Source organism: Fusarium falciforme, chromosome 5 (assembly GCF_026873545.1).
Source record: "Fusarium falciforme chromosome 5, complete sequence".
NCBI classification, from domain to species: Eukaryota; Fungi; Ascomycota; class Sordariomycetes; order Hypocreales; family Nectriaceae; genus Fusarium; species Fusarium falciforme.
Window position 1 is genome coordinate 2,537,475 of NC_070548.1, and position 24,233 is coordinate 2,561,707.

At 53.9% G+C, this 24,233-nt stretch overlaps 9 protein-coding genes across 9 annotated transcripts; 5 read left to right on the top strand and 4 right to left on the bottom strand.

Moving 5' to 3' along the window:
• Window positions 1-79: 79 nt before the first annotated feature.
• NCS54_00699200 (S-(hydroxymethyl)glutathione dehydrogenase) lies at window positions 80-1,549 on the bottom strand (the record flags this gene model as incomplete). Its single annotated transcript, XM_053152431.1, has 5 exons — window positions 80-312; window positions 365-1,002; window positions 1,063-1,198; window positions 1,286-1,415; window positions 1,529-1,549. The coding sequence occupies 5 exons, from the start codon at window positions 1,547-1,549 to the stop codon at window positions 80-82; spliced, it is 1,158 nt and encodes a 385-aa protein (XP_053008406.1).
• A 1,457-nt stretch (window positions 1,550-3,006) lies between these two features.
• Window positions 3,007-6,337, top strand: NCS54_00699300 (Nuclear pore complex protein Nup85; the record flags this gene model as incomplete). The annotated part of the gene is made up of 2 exons (XM_053152432.1): window positions 3,007-5,388; window positions 5,441-6,337. 2 exons carry the CDS (start codon window positions 3,007-3,009, stop codon window positions 6,335-6,337), a joined length of 3,279 nt encoding a protein of 1,092 aa, XP_053008407.1.
• A 345-nt stretch (window positions 6,338-6,682) lies between these two features.
• On the top strand, window positions 6,683-9,325 carry NCS54_00699400 (Aconitate hydratase, mitochondrial; the record flags this gene model as incomplete). The annotated part of the gene is made up of 2 exons (XM_053152433.1): window positions 6,683-6,799; window positions 6,935-9,325. The coding sequence occupies exons 1-2, from the start codon at window positions 6,755-6,757 to the stop codon at window positions 9,323-9,325; spliced, it is 2,436 nt and encodes an 811-aa protein (XP_053008408.1). The 5' UTR covers window positions 6,683-6,754.
• A 618-nt stretch (window positions 9,326-9,943) lies between these two features.
• NCS54_00699500 (Hypothetical protein) lies at window positions 9,944-11,719 on the bottom strand (the record flags this gene model as incomplete). The annotated part of the gene is made up of 1 exon (XM_053152434.1): window positions 9,944-11,719. One exon carries the CDS (start codon window positions 11,717-11,719, stop codon window positions 9,944-9,946), a length of 1,776 nt encoding a protein of 591 aa, XP_053008409.1.
• A 3,720-nt stretch (window positions 11,720-15,439) lies between these two features.
• Window positions 15,440-17,143, top strand: NCS54_00699600 (Hypothetical protein; the record flags this gene model as incomplete). The annotated part of the gene is made up of 4 exons (XM_053152435.1): window positions 15,440-15,754; window positions 15,810-16,501; window positions 16,592-16,925; window positions 16,982-17,143. The coding sequence occupies 4 exons, from the start codon at window positions 15,440-15,442 to the stop codon at window positions 17,141-17,143; spliced, it is 1,503 nt and encodes a 500-aa protein (XP_053008410.1).
• Window positions 17,144-17,635: 492 nt separating this feature from the next.
• On the top strand, window positions 17,636-20,254 carry NCS54_00699700 (Protein kinase domain-containing protein; the record flags this gene model as incomplete). The annotated part of the gene is made up of 7 exons (XM_053152436.1): window positions 17,636-17,758; window positions 17,814-17,951; window positions 18,011-18,121; window positions 18,172-18,318; window positions 18,369-18,742; window positions 18,793-19,087; window positions 19,136-20,254. The coding sequence occupies 7 exons, from the start codon at window positions 17,636-17,638 to the stop codon at window positions 20,252-20,254; spliced, it is 2,307 nt and encodes a 768-aa protein (XP_053008411.1).
• A 435-nt stretch (window positions 20,255-20,689) lies between these two features.
• On the top strand, window positions 20,690-20,956 carry NCS54_00699800 (Hypothetical protein; the record flags this gene model as incomplete). The annotated part of the gene is made up of 1 exon (XM_053152437.1): window positions 20,690-20,956. One exon carries the CDS (start codon window positions 20,690-20,692, stop codon window positions 20,954-20,956), a length of 267 nt encoding a protein of 88 aa, XP_053008412.1.
• Window positions 20,957-21,106: 150 nt separating this feature from the next.
• Window positions 21,107-22,730, bottom strand: NCS54_00699900 (Hypothetical protein; the record flags this gene model as incomplete). The annotated part of the gene is made up of 3 exons (XM_053152438.1): window positions 21,107-21,646; window positions 21,713-21,834; window positions 21,881-22,730. The coding sequence occupies 3 exons, from the start codon at window positions 22,728-22,730 to the stop codon at window positions 21,107-21,109; spliced, it is 1,512 nt and encodes a 503-aa protein (XP_053008413.1).
• A 595-nt stretch (window positions 22,731-23,325) lies between these two features.
• Window positions 23,326-23,663, bottom strand: NCS54_00700000 (Cytochrome b5 heme-binding domain-containing protein; the record flags this gene model as incomplete). The annotated part of the gene is made up of 2 exons (XM_053152439.1): window positions 23,326-23,483; window positions 23,567-23,663. 2 exons carry the CDS (start codon window positions 23,661-23,663, stop codon window positions 23,326-23,328), a joined length of 255 nt encoding a protein of 84 aa, XP_053008414.1.
• Window positions 23,664-24,233: the final 570 nt, after the last annotated feature.

Genomic DNA, 24,233 nt, shown 5'->3' on the forward strand with positions numbered 1-24,233 from the left:
CACGCCTTCTTCACTTCACTTTGGTCAAAGAGTCTCGTTGTTACTCAATTATCATTCATTTATACTACATTTTGGGTCATTAAATCTTGGGGTCAAGCTTTTGCATGTCGACGACGGCACGGATGCAGTCTCCCTGCTTCATGGTCTCGAAGGCGTTGTTGATCTCGCCAAGCACCTTGCGGTGAGTGATGAACTCGTCGACCTTGAGAGAGCCGTTCTTGTAGTCGGCGACGAGGCCGTTCAACTGAGAGCGACCCTTGACACCACCGAAAGCACATCCCCTCCACACACGGCCAGTGACAAGCTGGAATGCTGCGAAATGTGTTAGTCTCTTCACATCTTGACAAGTTGGGCATTGACTTACGTCGGGTGGAAATCTCCTGGCCAGCGGCAGCGACACCAATGATGATGCTCTCACCCCAACCCTTGTGGCAAGCCTCGAGGGCAGCGCGCATGACACCGACGTTGCCAGTGCAGTCGAAGGTGTAGTCGCAGCCACCGTCAGTCATCTCAATGAGCTTGTCCTGGATGGTCTGGCCGTCAAGGTCAAGGGGGTTCACGAAGTGAGTGGCACCAAACTTGTCACCCCAAGCCTTCTTGGAGGGGTTGACATCGACCACGATGATCTTGCCAGCCTTGCGAGCGGCGGCACCCTGGACTACGGACAGACCGACACAGCCGGCACCGAAGACGGCAACGTTGTCGCCCTCCTGGACGTTGGCGGTGATGGTAGCAGCACCGTAGCCGGTGGTGATACCGCAGCCGAGCAGGCAGGTTCGGTCCATGGGAGCATCGTGCTCAATGGCAACTACCGAGATGTCGGCGACGACAGTGTACTGGGAGAAGGTGGAAGTGCCCATGAAGTGGAGCAGATCCTGGCCCTTGCATCGGAATCGAGAGGTGCCATCGGGCATCAGACCCTTACCCTGGGTGGCTCGGATCTTGCCGCAGAGGTTGGTCTTGCCGGACTTGCAGAACTTGCACTCCCTGCATTCGGGGGTGCTGTTGGTGAGGCAAGGTCAGGTGATGCTACGACAGATGGGATTGAGGATGGGAGCTTACTAGAGAGCGACGACGTGGTCGCCAACCTTGACGTTGGTGACGCCCTCACCAACGGACTCGACGATACCAGCACCCTCGTGTCCGAGGACGATGGGGAAAGCACCCTCGGGATCCTTGCCAGACAGAGTGTAGGCATCTGAAAAGTATCAGCTAACTGCTCATGCTGCTCACGAGGCCAAGCGGATGCTCGGAGCTTGATGACGAGGCATGCAAAAGAACTAACCTGTGTGGCAAACACCAGTGTAGTAGATCTGGATACGGACCTCGTTGGCCCTGGGGGGAAGGACCTCAATGTCCTCAATGGAAAGGGGCTTGCCGGCCTCCCAGGCGACGGCGGCCTTGCAAGTGATGGTCTACGCCATGAGGTCAACTTGAGCTCTCCCATCGCGAAGGTTCCATCCCCATCAACTCAGGGTGGGGTATTGGGCATAGATGAGGGGTAGCATAGGGTGGGAGCAAAACATACCTTGCCAGCAGTAGAAGCCATTGTGTCTTGTTGGGATGGAAGATTGAACTGTCAATGAAGGAGAGAAGAAAAATCGACAGACAATTGGGGAGGAGGGATGGGCTTCTATGATTCTTCTCAGTTACGACCAAGTGCGCAAAGTGTTTATGTAGACGGTTGGAAACCCGCAACGCCAGATTCCGATCCCCGAGCAACTCCGTAAAGCTGCTACCTACCCCGCAATAGAGGTGAAAATCCACACGCACAATTCGGCTGCGATAGGAAAACTGACGCGGTGCCGACCAGAGGCGCCTCGCCCATTGGACCGTGATTGCTCCCGGAACTGGATTTGCGTGGGAGCAGAGTGCGGGGAGGTTGGCTGGGCGTGCCGAGGTGCTGCGCCATTGGTGCGAACTGCAAGATGGCACCGGGGCCTGAGGTAAACGCTTCCCGAAGATGGGTAACTGGCGAGACACGCAAGTGGGCGCAGTCCTGCGGCTTCGGCAGATGAGACCGACGAGACCGACGGTCTTGATCAGCAACGCCCGGCGTGACTCAGGCAGAGGCGCTCTCATTGCTGCAGTGTCATGGAGTTTGTCCATTCACGGGGTCGGAAGGGGTTCCGTGGCCCGTCCTCTGATGCCGTGCCCACTTGCACCATCGCTTTTCCCGGTGGCATTCGGCAAGTTCATGATCACCTCAGTTGTACTATGTAGCTTGGCTCAGTGGCTGGTCCAAAAGACCGAAGCAAAGCGGAGGCGGTTCCGGACCTTAAAGATAAGAGGTTCCATCAGGAGAAATGAGGCTTCGTAAGAAGAAACGAGCGGCTCTCCGAAGAAAACTCTGCGCGCCTACGCTAACCATTGATGATGGATGCTCTGCGCTCCCCTCGCATTCCAGTTTAGTCGTCACCGAAATCCCATCTTCGAGGTGAACAATGGCCAATGGCCTTTTGAGGGTCATGCTCGTCAAGCAGACTGCTTCATCATAAATGCTTTTTCCTCTGAGAAACAACAACGATCCATAGAGTTACGACGTATTCATCCCTGAAAAGCGTTCCAACGATACAGCAAGAGGTGAGGTCGCAAATAAGCTCAGCCAGTGTCCACTTCGACTGCTTCTTTTGTCTTCATACCCAAAAAGATGTAAATGCATCAACGATTTTGTCGCTCGCCTTGATCAAGTGGGGTGGACAATAATGAGTGGAACAACGGGGGCAAGGTGTTTCTTGTGCCGGATAAACACCGGACCATGCGTTGCCTATCGCGATAGCTCCCAAAAAATATCCTAGGCGCGTCTCAGCTCGCAGCCAACGACAACTTTGTCAATCCAACGCCTCATCAAACATCGCCATTCGTCGCGTCGCAAGAGGACGACCGTTAATGCGAAAACAGCGCTCTTACCGACTGGACGTATGACGGACCTTTCCGCCATCGCTGCGCCAAACTACCCCATCATTTGAGGCCCTGGGAGCTCTCGCAGCCTAGCTTCCTCGCATCATGGCCTTCAGATTCGTTGTTCCCGACTCGAGCCCTCCCGCCAGTCCGGCACCGTCGACACCGGAAAAGGGCCAGAACTATGGCACGGGATTCTCTTTTCTTGGCGATAACCCCTCGACGACTCCAGCCGGGCCGCCACCCTCCTCGGTCGCTTCCTTCACGCCCGCTGGCGCGCCGACGGCCTCATTCTTGGGGAGCTCCATGATGCACGGTATGACCGACACCAAGCCCCTCAACTTTGGAGTCTCAAATACCGGGTCTGGAAGAAATCTTTTTGGTGGTGGTCGAACGAGTACCTCAAGTAACCCGCTCGGTCGTTCGATTAGAGGAAGACAGCCTTCAGCCCTGAGCCGCCAGCTCAGCGCCGCAGACGAGGAGGAAGAGGAGGAACAAGATGCCGAGGGAGAAATGGAGCTTCCGCCTCACCGGGGAAGCCTTTTCCGCATGTCTACCATTCCCGACGAAGGACAGGAGGAGGACGACGAAGTCGACGCCGAGATTGAACGATTTATCGACCAAGACATTGACGAGGATGCCCTCGGAGAACCCCAAGACGACGACCCCTTTTTCGCGGAACGTGAGGGTTCCTCTGACCCCGACATGTTTCTGAACATGCGCCACGATGATCGACCTTATGGGCAGCCGATCATTGGCGACGAGTCAGACCTGATGATGCTCAACACACCGGCCGCGACGAACCGAATTCGTAGGGAGGCAGAGAGTATCTTTAAGCAGTCTTCAGCCCATCTGGGTATGACGGCCAGAAAACAGGGCTTCCAATTCGCTTCGATTGCCAAGAACCTCTATAGCCAGCATGAACCTGCGCGAGTGGTCGAGCCTGCGGACCTGCTCATCAACACCGAGCAGCTCGTTTGCCGGCTCTACGAGGAGGGAGTCGGCCCCGAGGAAGATGTCGAAAAGATGGACAACTCTCTCGCCAATATCACATACCGTCTGGTCGAGCTCTGGAACCAATACGTTGACGCCCTACCCCAACCAGAAGGAGAAGACTTTGCGACAATTGGCCCTGGACCAAACGCTGTTCCCTTTGAAAAGGCATCATATATCGCACATCTAATCCTTCGAATGCACCACACCCGTTTTGACAGCAACACCGATGACGAGAAGACGCCACCCTTGCCCGAGATCCTTTTCGACTGGATGCAGACCAGCCACAACCTCTACCCTGACCAAGTGCGCGAGATCAGCCGCTATAGCCCTAGTCCTGCCTGCCATAGCCTGTTCTGGCAGACAGTACGATGTGCCCTGCTCCGCGGAGATGTCGCTGGTGCGTCTAAGCTGCTGAGGGAGGCTGGTTGGGAGAATGTTCGCCGTGGGCCCCGGGGCGAGCTGGCGTATACAGGCAAGGCCCTTGAGAACGTTAGACGGTTTGCTGCCGCTACTTGCGAGATCCTTGATCAATGCCCTGCCACGAGATCGGAATGGGATATCTGGAATAGCAACTGGACTTTGTTCCGGATCCAGGCACGCGGTTCTCTGAATAGAATGACGCTCTTTGCCGAAGGGAAGGATCAGACTGGCCAAGACCTACTGGATGATGATTTCTCACCTCAACCACAATCACTGTCCACAATGGCCCGGAAGGCTTCGAGCCAGATCCCCTGGGATATCTACGAAAACCTGCAAACCGTTTACGGTATCGTGCTTGGAAACCACGAGGCCATTATGGAGGTTGCCCAGGATTGGTGTGAAGCAACTGTTGGTCTGTTTGGATGGTGGGACGACGGCAATCAACGCCACAAGACGCTCAAGATCTCTCAATCACAGGCCCTGCGAGCGTCGTCTCGATTCGCGGGCTCAGAAGACTATTTCGAGCGACTAACCACCACCTTCCACATGGTCATCGACTCGGATCTTAACCCTAATGTGATGAACCCTGTGGAGGTGGCCATTGCATCTGCCTTTGAGGGCAACGTCAACGCCGTTCTGGGATTCCTTCGAGTATGGTCTCTGCCCTTAGCCTGCACCGTGGCAGAGATTGCCTCATTGGGTGAATGGCTCCCCGCTCCCGAGGGCCCAAGTCCTTTGCCTCTTGATACTCTGGACATGGATGACCTTGCACTATTGGGAGTGGCTCAGCCAGGAGCCGATGAACTGGAGGGGATCAAGGATACAACCCTCGTCCTGTACGCTAGGGAGCTGGCTGGCATTGAGCAGCTGTCGCCCGAGCGCGATGGCTGGGAGATGGCTATCCAGGTTCTTGGCCGAATGGACTCTCCTGAGAAATCTGAGGAGACGGTTGGTGAGCTTCTTCGGGATCTGCTCGCTACACTAGATGAGGACTCGAGCCAGACGGTTGACAAGATCTGGGCGATATTGAATGACCTGGGCATGATCAACTATGCCGAGGAAACAGCAGAGGTAAGAGAGATATACAGCATCTTGGTTCTGATTCAAGCTAACATCGGGAAAGACTTTTGCAGAGATTCTGTCCAAAGCATCACACCGATACGGTGACGCCCTTTGGTATTATGCGCTCTCTCACCGACCTGACAAGGTTCGCGAGGTGCTCAACCTGCTCATGTCCTACTCGCTCGTTCAATCCACAGTCTACCCTTCGGAGAAGGATCTTGACGGAGAACTGAGGGACCTGCTGCGGAAGCGTACCGAGACCCTGGAGAGACGCGCCAAGCAGGACCTGGAGGCTGCTCAACTTCTTGGCAGGATGCTGAGTGGCTACGCGACGCTGCGCAAATTCTACGAAACCAGAGACGCGGAAGATCTTGAAGCCATTTCGCCCACGAGGGCTCTGAAGCTCAAGAAGCAAGCAGCATCTGCATTGGTGGCCGTCATTTCCAGCTCCGACGACAACATCCGCGGCGGACTTTATGACGACACCCGAGACTCGGTAGTAAGCGAGGACTTTTTGCTGGCCTTGCTCGGCGAGGCTACTGTCTTTATCAACCAGTCGCCCGGAGTCATCACACTGAGTCAGATTGACATTCTGATGAAGGCTATCGAGGATATCCAGACTGTCGGCGAACGAGTATATTCGGCATGTGACGACTTCTTTGGCCTGGTACTGGCATCTGCTCAGGGTCTGAAGGGATCGAACCCACAAGACTTGATGGCCAAATCAACATCCTCACTGAGCGGAAGCAGTTATATCATGAGCGGTAGCTCCATGCTGGTGAATCATCTGCACAAGTCGGTCTCAGCAGGAGGCAAGGTGCACAGAGGATGGGATTGGAGAAAGCCTTGGTTGGCGACGACCAAGGGAGAAGATGTGCTTCGAAAGCTGCGATTGGGATTGGCTAAGGACCTGGCGGCGTTATGGCTGGAGGATGCTGATGGAGTCGCTGTGTATTAGGATGCATGTATTTGAGATGAAGGATTGAATGGTTGTTTTGATAGATAGATGGACTTGGTCAGGGCGAGGATGCGGCGCCCATGATAATACAAAGCATTGAATGAATGGAAACAAGTAATATGCATAATGAGGCATTGCCATTCAATTGTTCTGTTAATGTCTATCTTTCGTGTTTGTGAATAGCTTCCTGCATTCATTCATCAATCCACACCTCCCCTCGGCCGGTGGTCGGCGCAGGTGAAGCCCCACATCCCCGGATCTAGCCCACAAACTCCAATCCGCTCCTGCCAATTTACAATTGATCCAAAAATTTCCCCCGAACTCGCCCCCACCAAAATCTACAAACGACTCCATCGCAGCAGCTGGGGACTCAGAAAAGAGTCATCCTTTTCCATCGTCACTGTACACCCGCGCACCATGGCTTCAATGGAGGTGGCCAGCCGCTCAGGCGGCGCCATGACGGTAAGTTGGCTTGTTGTCTTGTTTCTGTCGTTAATCGCTGCAATTGAGTTGGTCTCTCTGTCAATTCAGGGAGACCGTACCCGACAACGGAGAACTACCACCCAGACTGACTCTTTGCTTTGCCTCGTATAACAGCAACTCTTGCGACGCGCCGGCCCCAATACCGTCCGATCGGCTGCTGCCATCGCTGCTACGAGAGACTCCCGGAGAAACTTCTCATCGGTCAAGTCGCTTCCCCCCACCTACGAGAAGCTCTACACCAAGTACACCGAGGTCCGTCGCGTGCTCGGCAAGCAGCGTCTGACCCTCGCCGAGAAGATCCTCTACAGCCACCTCGACAACCCTGAGGACTCGCTGCTCACAAACACCGACAATGGACGCAGCATCCGCGGCAAGGCCAACCTGCGCCTCAAGCCTGACCGTGTCAACATGCAGGACGCCTCCGCCCAGATGGCCATCCTCCAGTTCATGTCTTGCAACCTGGCCAAGCCTGCTATTCCCGCCAGCATCCACTGTGACCACTTGATTGTGGGTTCCAAGGGTGCTGAGGATGATTTGGAGGCCGGTATTCAGACCAACAAGGAGGTGTTTGACTTCCTTGAGTCTGCGGCGCGCAAGTATGGAATGGACTTTTGGCCTCCTGGTGCTGGTATTATTCACCAGACTGTCCTCGAGAACTACGCTCTCCCTGGACTGATGATGCTTGGTACCGACTCTCACAGCCCCAACGCTGGTGGTCTCAGCACTGTGACTATCGGTGTTGGTGGTGCTGACGCCGTTGAAGCTCTGGTTGGCGCTCCCTGGGAGCTCAAGGCCCCCAAGATCCTTGGTGTCCAGCTTATCGGCAAGCTCAACAACTGGGCTTCCCCCAAGGATATTATCCTCCGCCTCGCCGGACACCTCACTGTCCGTGGAGGCACTGGCTCCATCATTGAGTACTTCGGAGAGGGTGTCAACACCCTCAGTGCGACTGGTATGGCTACTGTGTGTAACATGGGAGCAGAGGTTGGCGCCACAACATCCATCTTCCCCTACACCGAGGCCTCGGCTAGATACCTCGATTCGACCCGACGATCGAACGCGAACAAGAATATCGAGGCTCTCGAGAACTTTGCCAGCAACAGCTCTGACCCCGATGCTCAGTGGCGATTCAAGGCCGACGAGGGTGCCGAGTACGACGACCTCATCACTATCGACCTGTCTACTCTAGAGCCTCACATCAACGGCCCCTTCACTCCCGATTTGGCCACCCCTCTTTCCAAGTTCAAGGAGGTTGTCAAGGACCAGAAATGGCCCGAGGTTCTGTCTGCCGGTCTCATTGGTAGCTGCACCAACAGCTCTTACGAGGACATGACCCGAGTCGAGAGTCTGCTCAAGGACGCTAAGGCGGCTGGTCTTAAGCCTGCTGCCGACTTCTACATCACTCCCGGCAGCGAGCAGATTCGAGCCACACTCGAGCGTGATGGTACTCTTGAGACCTTCCAGGAGGCTGGCGGCATCGTCCTCTCCAACGCCTGTGGTCCCTGTATTGGTCAGTGGAAGCGACAGGACGGAGTGACCAAGGGCACCAGCAACGCTATCCTGACTTCTTACAACCGAAACTTCCGTGGCCGCAATGATGGAAACCCTGATACCATGAACTTCCTCGCCTCCCCCGAGATCGTCACCGCCATGGCCTTTGCTGGTTCGACCACATTCAACCCCGTGACCGACAGCATCAAGACCCCTGACGGCAAGGACTTCAAGTTCTCTCCTCCTCATGGTCTTGAGGGCCCTCAGACTCCCTTCGAGTCCGGTAACCCTTCACTAGGCGTCCTGTCTCAGGCCCCTGACGCCAACGCCCAGATCGCCATCTCTCCTACCTCGGAGCGTCTGGCCTTCCTCGACCCCTTCCCCCCATTCCCCTCGTCCGACCTCTCTGGCCTCCGTGTTCTCGTCAAGGTCACTGGCAAGTGCACGACTGATACCATCTCTGCTGCCGGCCCCTGGCTCAAGTACAAGGGCCACCTGCCCAACATCAGCACCAACACCCTCAACACAGCCATCAACGCCGAGACTGGTGAGGTCAACGCCGCTTACGACCTCGACGGCTCCAAGCACACCATCCCTGAGCTCGGCCAGCTCTGGAAGGACCGCGGTCAGGAGTGGCTCGTCGTCGCCGAGCACAACTACGGCGAGGGTTCCGCCCGTGAGCATGCCGCCCTGCAGCCCCGATACCTCGGCGCCCGCGTCGTCCTCACCAAGTCGTTCGCCCGTATCCACGAGACCAACCTCAAGAAGCAGGGTGTCGTGCCCCTGACCTTCGAGAACGAGGCCGACTACGACAAGATCGCCGCCGGTGACGAGGTCGCCACCGTCGGCCTCTACGAGATGCTCCAGAACGAGGGCAAGGGTGAAGTCCAGCTCCGCGTCACCAAGGCCTCAGGCGAGGAGATCCTCATCCCGACCAAGCACGCCGTCACCAAGGACCAGGCCGGTTTCATTCTTGCCGGCAGCGCCCTCAACCTGCTGTCCAAGGGCATATAGACGACAAAGCCAAGGAGGGGGGTTTGATACCAGCCACAGTAGGCAGGCAAGTCGCCGCCGCGGGACAGGTGTTTGGCTCTTTTCGGCGCTTCTATAACTAACGAGTTTGGACATTTGGATGTTTGTAGGAAACCAACCAGTGGAAAAGGGGCGTTTTGTTTGGGCGGGAGGAAAATGTCCGGAGTGATAGACTGTACATAGCAGCAATACCAGTTGTCCTGTTTGATTCCCAATCCAATCTTTATTCATCGTCTTGTGTCGTGAATCTGTATGTGTTTATGAATGTATGTAGGCTTATGTGTTCTATCGCTGGTAGAAGAGGCCTGATGTAGATGGCTCTCGCCATTCATTGACCGGCAACCGCGTGCAGCTCCATGTTTCCCATCCCAGATGCTAAAAATGACAAACCCCAAGAGAGCCCCCAAAACTCCATCCCTCGCAGCAACATCTGCTTTGGGACTGCTTTTCAACACCACGCCCGCCCATTCTTTTCGTAGCTTCGTGATGTTCCCCAGCGTGACTCAGCTATGAACTCGTGACCGAGCCTATCACTCTCACAGACATTCCGATGTGCTTCTCATGTTCCCAGGGACCGAAGGGTCCTGCGTGTTGCTTTCTTCAAAGGGGGAGTTCGCTAAAAGCCTCCATGAAGAAGCGTTGCGTCTCTTCAGTCGTTTTATTGACTTGGTGCTGGCGTTGCAGTGCTTTGTTCATGGTCTCTCGATGCCAGGCACATGCCTTCAACCACGCAGGATTGTTGCGCACATCCTCCGGGAGCTCTTCTTCGGGGACATCCCCAAAGTCGAGAATCCGCTTGTGTGTTCTTGGCTGTGGAGGTTTGAACGGTGGATCTTTTCCTGCCAGCCGAGCCTGTTCGCATTCCTCATCCAACTTGGCCTCCCTCGCGTTTAGCCATCTCTGTCTCTCCAACACTTTACCGAACCATGCTTTTCGTCTAGGGCGGCGCTTGATCTCTTGGCACTTTTTCTTGTACCAATCTTCTGATCGGTTGTGCATTCTATGAATGGCCGGGTTCACAGGCAGAAAGAGCCGGGGTTCTTCGCTTGAAGCCTTCGCCTTTCGAGTTTTGCGGGATGGGATGACAACACCGGGAGGCGGACGCAGATCTGACTGTCGATAGATACATGCATCGAAGGCAGCCGAGTCAAAAGCAGCCAGCATCTTCTTCCTACGAGCTTCATACTTCGCTCTAAAGGGTAGCATGACCGTGTCTGCCGGCTTGGGGTCTTCATCGTCGTCCGAAGACTCACTTACATCAGCCATGTTGGCTTCGTCGTCATCTTCAACGTTCAGATCGATTGATTGGGCCGGCGGAGAGCGGACCCTACTCGACAATGATTCATCATTTGCCTGTTGAGATGGGATTTTAGAACGAGCCAATGGCGACTCCGGAGGAGCAGCATCGGTAACCTTAACGCCCTCTTGTTGAATCGGCGAGTCCGGCTTTCTCTTCTTGCGGGGCGGAGGGCCGGACGGGCGATCCTCCTTTCTCCCTTCAGCATTGTGTTTCTGTGGAGAAGCAGGAATGACATCCTGCTGCGTGGTCAGTTCTGACGAAGCCTTCAGCTCTTGAGGCAGATCAGGTATGCCGATATCCGGTAATTCTTCAGTTGTCACCGATACTCGAATATGAGCAGACACATGTACTCGCTCATTTGTCGGTGCTTCTGCCTCTGAGTCTCGTATTGAGAGGGCCTCCGACTCCATGTTCGTAACGGGAGCTGGATTCTTCTTGGCCAGCTTGGGAACACATGACTGCTTCACTGTATTGTCTGTTATACTCTCAATAGCCTCGGTTGGCAGCTTGTGAAGGTCAGAGACACCAAAAGACATTCCATCGGATGGAGGATCCTCCACGGCCTTGGTGACGTCTCCATTGGGCTCGGCATGAGCTGCATCTGATATCGGCGCCGCGCTAGGTTTGGGCTTTGAGGCATGGTTTTGAGGATCATCCACATTGTTGTTTTCGGGAATGGCGGAACTAGCCTGACCGATGGACTCGCTGCGAGGTCGGCCGGGATCTGGTTTAGGCGTGGGACTTGCCGTTCCATGTGTTTTCGCTTCCGTGCTAGGTCTCCCCTGAGAGGTCCCGCCAGGTTTTGCTGGAAGCTGACTCTTGACTGTTGACCGCCCAGGGCCAGATGATTTCAGAAGGAAACGCCCTCGGCCCCTCTTGGCTGTGAAGCCCCGATCAACCAAGCCGGGTGTCCTGGCATGAGTGGTGGTCGTGGGAGAAACACCGGATGCAACTGAGCTGGACCTCCGCGGCTGGTGTCTACTGCAGAACTGCGAGGTGCTGAGCAACACTATGCTTCCACAGCCCGGGAATGCGCAGCTTCCGCCGATCTGTGAAGGTGCATTGTGGCCTGTCATGTCTACCACTGTGATGGTTTAAACCGCGTAAAGCTCCACCAAGCGTGTGCTTTGGGGAGAACCGAGTTGCATGTGGTTGGAGAGAGAAGGCCCGGGGCTGACCTGAGGTAGAGGAACACAATCCAGACGTCGTGAGGCATATGGCTCCGCTCGAGATTTGAGTAATGTTGATTTTGTTTGTCGATGAGTTGGGCTGGTCAAGACCAAAAATGAGGCCACCTATGATAGAATTCAGTAAGCAGATTGCAAACGCAGAGCTGAATGCGAGCGAGCACGATTGTGAAAACAGTCAAAGTCAGATCTTTTCAGTTATTATTGGCCGTCAAGCTAGGCACCTCAGCGGTTCCGCCACGTCTTCCCTGATCCATTGCAGACCTAAGCCTGCTGTATGTCGCGGCCTTTGGTCGAGATCCGTGGCAGCGACGAGGAAGAGGACTCCATATTGCGACAGGAGAGACTCTAATGTGACCGGCCCCGAATGCCCTCAAACAAATGTGATATGTGAGAGAGCTCAGTTGGGGCGCGTGTGCTTAAGGCGGAGTTGATGGAAGCAACAACGCCATCGATGGGATCAGGGTGAGCATGACGCGACCAGAAGGGTTCCGTTCAGTCAGACCTTTTACCATAGGCATCATTCGACAGAACAAAATACAAAAGAGAATAGTCGTGACGTACCAAGGCTTCGAGGGAAGAGAGAACAGATAGATGTGAGTGAGTATCGCGTGCTAGTGGCCAACTAGGGCCACTGTCGCACAGGTGTTGGGCGGCTGGACGCGCTGGCAGATTATTGCCTCAGGGTCGAGGTATCAAAACCAAAGCTGGGAAGGCAGTGTCCGAAGGTCGCACCTAGAAATGCTCATTAAGCCGCATGAACGCGTACTCGTCCGCTCTTCGCAGGAGGAACGCGGAGATGAAAGGAATAAATTCACTGCGAGGCTGCAAGAGCCCGCTTGTCGCTGTATGCCTGTTGGCTATTGGCATTGCGGGAGGTCGGCGGGCTATTGGTCCGAGCGCCTGAAGATGAACTGGAAGAATGGCAAGAACAGAAGAGGCACGCCTTCCTTTCTGGTCCATATTGCAGCCGGAACTTTGTTTTTCCCCGCTATTCAAGCGCCTCTTAGCCGCTCTGGGTTTAGGTAATATCCCCAACTGTGCCTCATGCCAGTCGAGACGACGTCTTGCATCGTCATTAACCAAAGCGCAGGCGGCGTCTGTCTCAGCTGTCATCAAGACCTGCCTTTCCCTGATCTTTCCTTCTCTTTCCTTCTTTCTCCGAGACGGCCAAGCAGGCTGCGTCTTCAATGGCTGTGTGGCTCAAGCTGAATCCTGCATTCTCAACCACACACCTGTGCTACACATAAGAGATGCACTTTCTTGAACTTTTGCAAGTTTAACGAAAATACTATTCTCGCTTTCTTTGCTATACACATGCTTGCTTCGCCTCCCAAGGCAAATTCGCTACCCCCGTGCGCCCGCATTTGAATCTGCGTCTGGATCTCTCCCATCATTGGATTCTTGCGCAGTATGGACTGTGAACAGCTGACTCTAGGTGCTACACACCAACGACAACGGGAACTCCGCTCAGCCTGACACAAATCCCTTCCCAATAGCATCGTGAGGCCTCAATAATGCTGCGCCATGTTGTTGTCGAGCCATAAACATCCAGGCGTGTCAGCTTTTGCGCGCTGCCACCTGTCTGGCAGCCTGCTCCTGCATGGCGCTCCCCTACTACCAATCAGCTTGAAACGAGGGCGAATAGAGGCATGGCAACAAACCCAGGCCGCCGTGAGTCCTATTGGTACTCGAATCTATTAAAAACCAGGCTCTGGGAAACCAGCTCTTTTCCTTGCAAACTCCTCATCCTTGCATTCTCCCACTTCATGGCCTGTCTGCTTCACTCAAGGCTCTTTCTTGCTATCTCTAGACCTCCATGCCACGACCATTATGGATCTCGCGACCCGCGCCGTATCCGCAGCAAGCTCTACGGCTTATAAACAATTCGACACTGGGAAACGCAGCCGCCGCCTCAACAGCAGGCTTGGAGGATTTATTGATGACCAGTCAAAGCACATCGGAAGTGTGAATGGGCATAGCGCGATGCTCAGTGTCATGCCGTTGGAGAATAACACCTTACACCAAACGCCCAAGTCACATTGTAGTGATGTGGCAGCGCCCGTTACGTCTTCAGATATGGGGTACTCGCCACGGCGAACTTCGAAAACCTTGACCGCCTTGGGCGCGAAAAGCCGAGAGGTCCTTGATAAGTCTTTTATCGACACCGAACTCTTAAGACGCCAAGAAGAGATCGCGTATGAAAGCTTCATCAAGGGTGACTTTTCCGAGGCTGAGCAGTGTCTGCACCAGGCCCTCCAAAGCTCACATGGTGACCCTTGTGAACACGAGGACCTCTCGAAACTCAAACTCCAGTGGGCTCTTTACTGCTGTCTGCTAGGGGAATGGGACAGAGCGGCGACAATAGTGTCGGAGCTGTCGAATTCGGAATTTACGCCCCTCACTTCAATCTATGACCTTCGGCAAGCAATCACAATTGCTCTCTTACAGGAGGGTCGCTTGAAAGACGCCTATAGCACTTGCAAATCTGTTTATGAAGCAAAGAAGAAGCTCCTTAGGCGAGACGACAATGATTACCTGGCATGTTCATCACTGTTGGCAAATATTTGTGAGAAGAGGGGCAATACCACGGACGCACGAAGCTATCGTCAATCGATACCCCAGGAATGGGCCCTCGCCAATTCGAAGGACACCATATCTCCCGTAGGCTACATCCTTGGCCGTCCATTGTTGCTTGAATCGATACTGGGTAGAAAGGTGCGCATTTGTTCCAGCCAGTGGAAAGCTGCTCAGCTCTGCAGCAACAACTCGAAGTCAGCCCAGCCGACCGGATCGTATGGAAATAGTCCACCAGTTACAGCATCAGGTTATCGGCCGACCTTTGTTCCAAGCGATCAGACTGGCGTCCATAGAGCTGAACTGGAACAAGCTCGACGGCGTACAGTTGGTGAGACGGATACAGAAAAGGAGATGATGATACAGAATGCCCAGCCAGACCTGCGTCCGGGGGACAAAAAACAGTCGAAGAGCTTTGGGGTCCCTTCAAAGCCCCCACAGCTGTTTCCTAGTGCACGCTCGGAACCACTGCTGCGACCACCATCGCTGAAAAAGCATACACGGAGGGCTTCTGAAGACTCTCGACGGATGCCACAATCACGACAACTTGATGTTCTCCATGAGTCGGATCGAATCCCTACATGGAGGCCAGAGCAAGACGTCGGACACGGCCTATCCTTTTCTGTTGGGAATGCGAGTGAGCTCACCAATTCTCAACGCCAAGATCCATCCCTACGGAGGGTTCGCAAATACAAGACTTTGAGACCGACGAACTATAATACAAGAGACGAAGCGACGAACCAGAACCAGAACCACCCAAGACATGGCGCTGCAAAAAGCCCAGTTCAGCTCGTTCCCAGCGGCTCTCACCCTAACCTTCTGTCCATGGATCCACGGCGGATGCTCCAAGTTCAGCAGCCTCAGGGAAGGCTCCCTGTGATAAGGGGTCGGCCAAACGAGCAGATAAAGAACCAAGCGGGCTATGCTAGAAGATCGGTCGAAAACGATACCTTGCCCCCAGCGGTTGGTCCCCCGGTGGTTGAGGCGCCCCTGAGCACGCGATATCCCGCCCTCAAGGTGACTGCACCCAACATGGGGCTTTCATCATTGGATCTGTCTCGGGTACCAAGCCCTGCACTTTCCTTTCAGATCCGGAAAGTTCCCTCATCTGTTGATATGTCAAGCCTGAATAGGCCGAAGTTCATATGGAAAGTTCGGCAAAACATCAGCAACCTGGAGAAATCGATCAGGCCGTTTGGAGAGTCCAGTCCAGGCGGACTTCCTGCTCGGTCCAAAAACAACATTCATCCACATGCTCGTTATTTTGCGGTTTCGATCAAATATGGGGAGTCGGATTCAATTGCCATGAATACAGGCCGGGAAAGTGTGGTTATTTGTGAGGTACCGGTATGTACGCCTTCAATCCGAATGCGCGGAAACAGGACTGATTAGGGTTATCCAGACAGAGATCAACCAGCCACCTCATACGGCAGCAAAGGCAGCGATGATTGGCATGAAGAAGGGAATTCGAAGAGGTCTCTTTTTCGCTTTGAGAGAATCCCCTTTGATTGGCATCTCCGGCTATTTCTCTTCCATCCGCAACCAGTCCCCTCTAACGGATATTTCTGACTATACGGTCGACCGTTCAGGTCCTCGAAACTGGAGAAACACAGCAAAAATTGACCCTAGAACAGACGAGTATCGTGTTTCTTACAATCCAGAAGTCCTTAGCTCTGGATTTGTGTTTGACATGTCTTGGATTGAGCAAGAGATCGCCCAGCTGGCGGACCCAGGACAAGCGACTCATGAACATGGTCAAATCGCCACCAAAGAACTGGAAAACATCGTCTGTTCACTCCCCGACTTCCTAATTCGTACAGCATGGAGATTTTGGGCGAACCTGCTGGTGGAGAGCAAGCTCATGCAGCACGCCAAGGTCATTCCACACTCAGTGGCCGTGGTGCAGTATTACCTACACTGCGGCGCCCTGAAGCTTGAGGCGGGGACACAGCCCCCAAGCGCAACTGTTGTTGTACTGAACTGTAGAGAGATGTTGGTGGATTGCGTTCCCTATCTCTTGAAGGGCCGGCCGACCACGTATAGCCACATCGACGTTTGCTCTTGCAAGACTTCGTACATGGCTGAGATGGCAGGGTACGCCTCTAAACATCTCTTTTCCCCTGCTCTGTCCTCTCAGAAATGAGTATAGTTTACCGTTGACATTAAACTGACCAACGCTTACAGATTCAAACATGCTCAGGCCGAATTCGTCAAGTTGGCAGCACATAAGCTCACAGACTTCAACCAGAAGCTTCGCTCCAAGCTTAAATCTACCGAGATTGAAAAGGCTCTTAAGATCCTTTCGGAGTACTTTAACCGGGTAATACTGCCAGGGTTTGGGAACAGTGGAAAATCATGGGAGATTCCCTTTGACCTTCCTGGGAGGACAAGGGGGGTTTCATCGAGGCTCACGTTTACCGATGCCGAGGTGCTGAGTTGCCTCAACCCAAGTGTGAGCATGGTACGGAAAATGCTTGAACAGACCGTGGTTTTAGTTCAACCACCGTACGAGGTTACGGTAAGCTCTTGAACTTTCATTTCCTGGGCCCAACTGTGCCTAACTGAGCAATACAGCATGTCCTCCTTGCAGGTCCTTACTCTGCTTCCAAACACTTGGTCAAAGAGCTCACGGCGTGTCTCAAATCGGTGCAGAGAAGGCCAGCGAAGTTGCTTAATCACGCGGACGCAAGCGATATTTGCGTCCTTGGAACGTTGACTCACGCAATTAGCTGCTGATGAGGGATGGATGGCTCAAGCACTAATTGAGGTGGACGATAGACAGGAGGGGATATTGGCATACAAAAAATGGGAAAATTGGTTTGAGAACGACATAAAGAGACGAATACTAGATGGACATGAAGAAGAAAGTACGTATCAAGGAACCCATGGCTACCTAACGATCCATACAAGAAAGAGATGCTCTTCAGCGTCTGATGTTGCCGTATCTTACGTTGGGTTCCACCGTAACTGTGAGCCCGGATGGGAATAACCAGGAGCCGAGCCCCTCCACTGGACATGGGTCCCAACGGCACCGACGTAAACTGATCGGGCGCTAGCGCGGGGAGCTGGTCTCTGTAAAGGTACCTGACGTACAGCGGCCAACAACCACGTTGCGCTTCAACAGGAAGGGATACATTACGTCCATTACATACAGGCAACCGTTTCTTTACATCTTCCTTTGGTGATTTAGTCACAACAGCTCCGAGCCTTTACTGAATAGTTCCTGGCATGAACTTTCTCAAGTCTGCGGTGGCTTCGGCCATTGCCCAGGGACCTCCCTTTCCGTACACGTTTGGCGACAAGGTCGATATCGACGAGTCGATATGGACTCTGTACAACGGCACCAAGCGTGTAAGTCTTGTAGCCCTCGACTTTAGTTGCCGGTTTGCTAATTGTATCTCTGCAGGAGGACGGGTCAAACTGTAGCATCTTCTCTTTCGACATCACCAACAACCGATCCCGACTTCCCCTAGCCAAGAACGCCCTCAAGAAGCTTCGAACCCTGCGACACCCTGGAGTTATCAAAGTGCTGGATGCCGTCGAGGTATACACGGGATGGATATACGAATGCGCTGAGCATGTTGCGCTGACGGTGCCTTCTAGACCGAGACGTACATCTACATTGCGACCGAGCGAGTGGTGCCCTTGCGATGGCATGTGAAAAGAAAGAGCTTGAGCCCGGAGACGATAAAATGGGGACTTCACAGCATTACGGTGCGCTTCTCGGTCAATATCAGCATATTCGGAGGCTAACTGTGCTGCAGCGCACTGTCAAGTTCATCAACGAAGACGCCTCCTCTATTCACGGTAGCCTCAAGGTCGGATCGGTCTATACTTCGGAAAGCGGCGAGTGGAAGTTGGGTGGCTTCGATGTTTTGAGCAGCGTCAAGGATGACGAATCTATCATATACGTAAGGATCTTGCGTCTTGCGACGAGGTTCGAAGCTGACGAGTCCAACAGACATACGGTAGTGTGGTACCGGACTCTGGACGATATGCGCCCCCCGAACTTGCCAGGGGCGGCTGGGACGTCATCAAGAAGAACCCTCACACAGCAGTGGATTCATTCAATCTCGGCACATTGATCTTTGAGGTCTTCAATGGCGACTACAACGGTGCCGACCAAGCCGGCCAGACCAAGGGCATCCCTCCGTCACTTCACTCTAGCTATAAGCGCCTCTGCAACGCAAACCCCAAGGCCCGAATCACCGTAGGAGCCTTTCTCGACCAGGGAAACAGAACAGGGTCTTTCTTTGATAGCTCCCTCATCAAGCTGACGGATGGCATTGACAACCTCGACATCAAGACCCCTGACGAGCGGGAAGAGTTCTTGGCGTAAGTCACGGAAACCATGATCTACTGAAATTTACTAACATTTTGCGCAGTGGACTGGACGAACTGAGTGATGATTTCCCTGAAGAGTTCTTCAAGCTCAAGGTGATGCCCGAGCTCATGAAGTCGGCCGAGTTTGGCGGAGGTGGCCAGAGAGCAGTCTCTGTGGTCTTGAAGATTGCAGCCAAGCTTTCCAAGGAGGACTTTGACACCAAGATTACGCCTTTCATCATTCGTCTCTTTGGAAACCCCGATCGAGCCATCAGAGTCTGTCTTCTGGATAACCTTCCCTTGATGATTGATCATCTATCGCAGAAGGTTGTCAACGACAAGATCTTCCCACAACTGGTATGGTAACCCCCTTTCGCATCGACGGATTTGGCTGACATCTCCAAGATTACTGGCTTCACTGATGTGACACCTGTTGTGCGAGAGCAGACGCTCAAGTCCGTACTCGTCATCATCACCAAGCTCTCTGACCGCACCATCAATGGCGATTTGCTCAAGCAACTCGCGAGAACAGCAAACGACGAGCAACCAGGAATCCGAACGAATACGACCATCTGCTTGGGTAAGATTGCCAAGCATCTCGGAACCTCATCGCGGTCAAAGGTTCTCATTGCTGCCTTCACAAGATCACTCAGAGATCCCTTTGTCCATGCCAGAAATGCCGCTCTGATGGCTTTGGGGGCTACGTCTGAGTACTTTACCGAGGAAGACAGCGCGTGCAGGATTCTTCCTGTCGTGTCCCCTCTATTGATAGACAAGGAGAAGATTGTCCGTGATGCGGCGGTTCGCACTATGGACGTCTATGTCCAGAAGATCAAGAAGGCGGTGGTCTCTATGCCCGAAAGCGTTCTCCCTCCTCCACAGGCCGCCGATGCTTCAGCACCTCGCATGAGTACACCCCAACCTCACGAAAACGCCGCAGGAGGCTGGGCAGGATGGGCTATCTCATCGTTTACCAACAAAATCTCTGCTGCGGCAGGAGAAATTCACGCGGAATCCGACTCGAGAGCAGCTTCTCCTAGGCCATCGCCCTCACCTGGACCCGAATCCAAGAAACCGGCCACCACAACAGCGTCGACGTTGCATCGTCAAGCTGTCAAGTCACCCCCGGCGACCCTGTCACGAAACTCGTCTGCCACAGCCAGTGTAGTGGCCGACTCGTTCCTCCATGCTGATGAGGGCGATGATGGCGGTGACTCCTGGGGCGACATGAATGACGACTTTGACAGCTTCGACACATCGGCTGAGCAGTCATCAAAGAAGACAGCGACGGCAACAGCATCCGCTGCCCCCTTTGACGATGGCGAACCTGACTTTGCAGGATGGCTGGCCGCTCAATCCAACAAGAAGGCTGGCCATCACAAGCCCCTCCCTAAGGGCCTATCCAAGACCACGACGGCCAAGAAGCCTCTAGCCAAGCCAGCCGCAAAGCCACTCGGAGCAAAGAAGATTGACATGAAGCCGAAAGCGACAGATGATGATGACGGCTGGGGCGACGGCTGGTAAAGGACTTGAAAGAACTGGAGAATCGATTAATGCGTAGATTGCCAGCCTTGACCATATTGTTATTCATCTTTGGCGCTGGAGGAAAACTCAGGATACCATCCCAAGGTTTTGCATTGGCATGTTGATAGAGGGGAACTTTATATAATCAGTATTGAATGCACATATAATGAATGAATTGGGAAAATTTGAGCACAAAATCAGGCCTTTTCCTTATAGCTACCGATTTGTAACTGACATGGACGTTTAGAGTGTCGTTTGTGGTGGCTACCTAGTGTTGTCCCGCTCACCGAAGCCTCACCTCGGTGAGTACATTACCCCGCTAGTCCCAATCCACTCCTCACCTTGATTTTTTCTTCAACCACCCAAAAAACAACCACCAAAACCATCCTCAATCTCTCCCACCCTCACCACCACCAACCAACCAAGTTTTCCGAAATGGCCCAAGGCACAATCAAGAAGCTCGGCCGGGCAACACCGGCCAAGGTGACACACTCGAAGCGCCAGGCGTCCAAGGTGGCCAAGCCGAAAAAGACAAAGGCCAGCGTCGACAAGACGCACAAGAAGTTTACGAGCGGCATGACGGCGCGCACCGAGGCGCTCCTCGGGGAGAGGGCTGGGCATCTGGAGCTCATCGGGCAGGGGAAGAAGAAGAAGGGGGATAAGAAGACGACGCAGAAGGGAGGGTCCAAGAAGTTTGGTTAGATTTTGGGGAACGACTTTGCTTTTCGAATATCGACGGTTTTAATTTTATGCGACAATCTTGGGGAGGAATACTCTCTCGACCGATACCCCTTTAATACGCACCACCGGAATACACAGCGACTCGTCATATACTACTTCAGCCTACAATCCTCAGCAATTCTCAATATCAAACTCCTTGCCCTCGGCCACATGCATCAGGATAGAAGTCACCACCTTGAAATCCCTCTCAACATCCACCATCCAATTCGACACGGCCACTCTGACCGCCTTCTCGCCCCTCCAGCTCGTCCCGCTCACGTACATCTGCCTCGTCCCGTTGATCTTCTCGACCAGCTCGCTGTTGAGCTTTGGATCCTTGGCGCGGAACAGCACGATCATGAATACCTCGTCCAGACCGGCCCCGTCATCTGGTAGCAGCTCGTAATGCTCCGAGTCCCGAAGGAAGGCGGCAATTCGACGGGAGAGGGCCACCATGTTGGCTAGGAGACTCGCCATGCCGGGACGGCCCTCGCTGAGGAGGACGGCATACGCAGGGAGCGCGCGGAAGCGGCGCGAGTTCTCGAGGCCGATGTTTAGCGGAGACGGGATGGTCGACTGTCCTCCAGAGGAGAGGTATGCGGCGTTGGGGTTTGTAAAGACGGACTGGAGGATGTCCGGTGTTCGAGTGAGGAACATGCCGCAGTCATAAGGCTGTCAATAGGTCGAGTCAGAAACGAGCACTAGGTTCTGGGATTTGAATACATGAGAGACACTCACAACATTGAGGAGCTTGTGTCCATCGACTGTAATGCTGTCTGCCAGTTCGAGACCCTCAACACGCTTGTGAAGAGTCTTGTAATCGTCCTCGTTGGGGAGTGCTCGAGCAAAGATGCCAAATGCTGTCAACGTCAGAACAAGGCCGTCTACTCGCAAACTCATACTTACCGCCGTCAACATGAATCCAAGCCCCATACTTATCAGCCAGCTCCCTGACCTTCTTCATCTCTTCAACACCCGTCAACGCAAAACGACCCGTGTTGACCTCTCCCGCACTCAAGGCAATGACGCTTGCCACGCCCTCCCTCTGAAGCTCCCTCTCCAAAGCGTCAATATCGAGTCTCCACGGCTCATCTCCGCTCAGCCTGAGCTCCTTGACCGATGCCCTCCCAAAGCCAACAACGCTGGCAGCCTTGGACAGGGAACTATGGCCCGCGCTCGTGAGGATCTGCAGTTCCTTTATACCAGCCGCCATACACGCAGCGAGCAGTCCCAGCTCTCCCACGGTCTCCCCTTCACCAAGCTTCTTCCCAACAACAGCCTCTCTACCGCAGGCAAGTCCCAGTACGTTGCTTGCTGTAGCACCAGTAGTAAAAGTCCGTCCGCGGAACCCAGCCAACCCCAGGAGGGCAGCCAGCATCTCAAGCGCCGCATCCTCAACAGTCGTAGCCACTGTCTGCGTAGGTAGATGCACCTGGACATTTTGATCCACGCGGGAGACGACATTGTCAGCCCACTCAGCAATGGGAAGCGTCCCGCCCGTGACGAAGCCATAGTACCGAGACGAGCTTGCCGGGCCGTTGCAAGCCGGGACAATGTCCTCTGTGATGTGCCGGAGCACCTGCTCCTGCGGCACTCCCTGGAGGTACGTCTCCGAGTCCGGCCGGGGGAGCGAGGCCTCGGCTGCCTTGATGGCCGAAAGGGGCGGCAGCGTCGGCGTCGGACCGGGCCCGGACTCGGAGGCGTGCCGGCGGGACAGACGGGCCCGCTGGGCGTCGAGGTTGAACAGATCGCTCATTGTGACGATGAATATCAAGATGATGTGCTTTTTTTCTTCTTCAAGAGATCGGAGGTTGAAGGAGTGAAATAACTCAAAAGACCGGTGAGTCAGCTCTAGTTAGAATTCTTGTAAGTCTTTATAACTCGGGCTTGGCCCCACTCAGTATACCGCTCGAGGCCGCAATCTGCGGCATCTTTGCCGTGATAATGAGTTGGTGGTTTGAAGCATTTCTCGAAATAGTTACGCAACCGTATGACATCTCGTCAAGTCATAGCGGAAGCGCCCATATCTCAAACAACCGCGGAGTGAATGAGCTTATGGCATGTGTCCTGTAACAGACGTTTCTGGTCAACAAATTTATTGTAAAAAATGCGCTCCAGCTCATGCCGCTTCAGCCGTGACTCGCGCAATGTGAAGGAGAAAGATACCGCCATGTCTTCCAACAACCTCTAGACAAACCCGATCGATTCAAGAATCCGCCCATATATGCGTGCCTAATCCAACATATAATATGCGCCATGCCAGAAAAATAACAAACCAAAAAAAGGATCACAACTCGTACAGTCAAAAAAAGCCTCTGTCCCGTCGAGTCCCCCTATCGTTGCTGGTTCCTTTACAACTTGGCGCTCTCTCCGACGGCACCAATCTTGAGGTCCTTGCCGTACTTCTTCAAGACGCCCTCGTTATGATACTTCCAGAAGGCCTTGGTGGCGTTCTTGCCGGACCAGCGCTTGAGGATCTTTGCGCCGCCAGGGTGCTCCTCCAGGAACTCTACGCGCGTGTTAGCATGTACTTCACGGGAGGGATGAGTTCGACGCTGATGATCAGGGGCAGCGCTCAGATGGTAGACATACTTGTCACGTCGTAAACGTCATTCTCGACAATGAGCCAGAAGCCGTTGGCCTCATCCTTGTGCTTGCCCACCTCGGCGGTAGTATAAGTCTCGGCCATTGCGTTCAAGGGTAAAAAAGATGGCAAGTTTCAAATTGCTATCACGCGACTGCAAGGCTGAAGTTACAAGTGTTGTTGTTTCGAGTGATGAAATCGGAAAAGTTGAAGAAGGGGAAGAAGGAAGGAGTTCTCTCCGAAACCTGCGTCGCCCTGCCTTTTTAGTTAGTCTGGCCTGGACTGAGGAAAGCAAGTTGGCTCGGCAGGTGGGGAGGCACTTGCCTCGGTACGCGGTCACGGGCGGTCCTTCCCCCCCAAAGAAGTGGGCACATCGCACCTGGGGAAGGCGGGTTGCTCGCGCCTGCTCGCGCTAAAAGGCCCCGACGTCATTTCTGGCGGGGGAGAGCTCACCTATCACAGCGAGGTGATTGCCAAACTTTCAGGCACCTCGGTCCGGGGGATCAACAAGACCTGAAAAAAGACTGGGAGCTGTCTTGTAACTCTAGTGGTTCTACGTCTACAAGGTAGAAGCCACATCTTGTATACATAATATACACCCGAGAAGCTGCTCCTCTAGGGGCATAATGACGCCCTTCCCAAGCAAAACTCCATCTTCTGTCCTTAATCCAATGA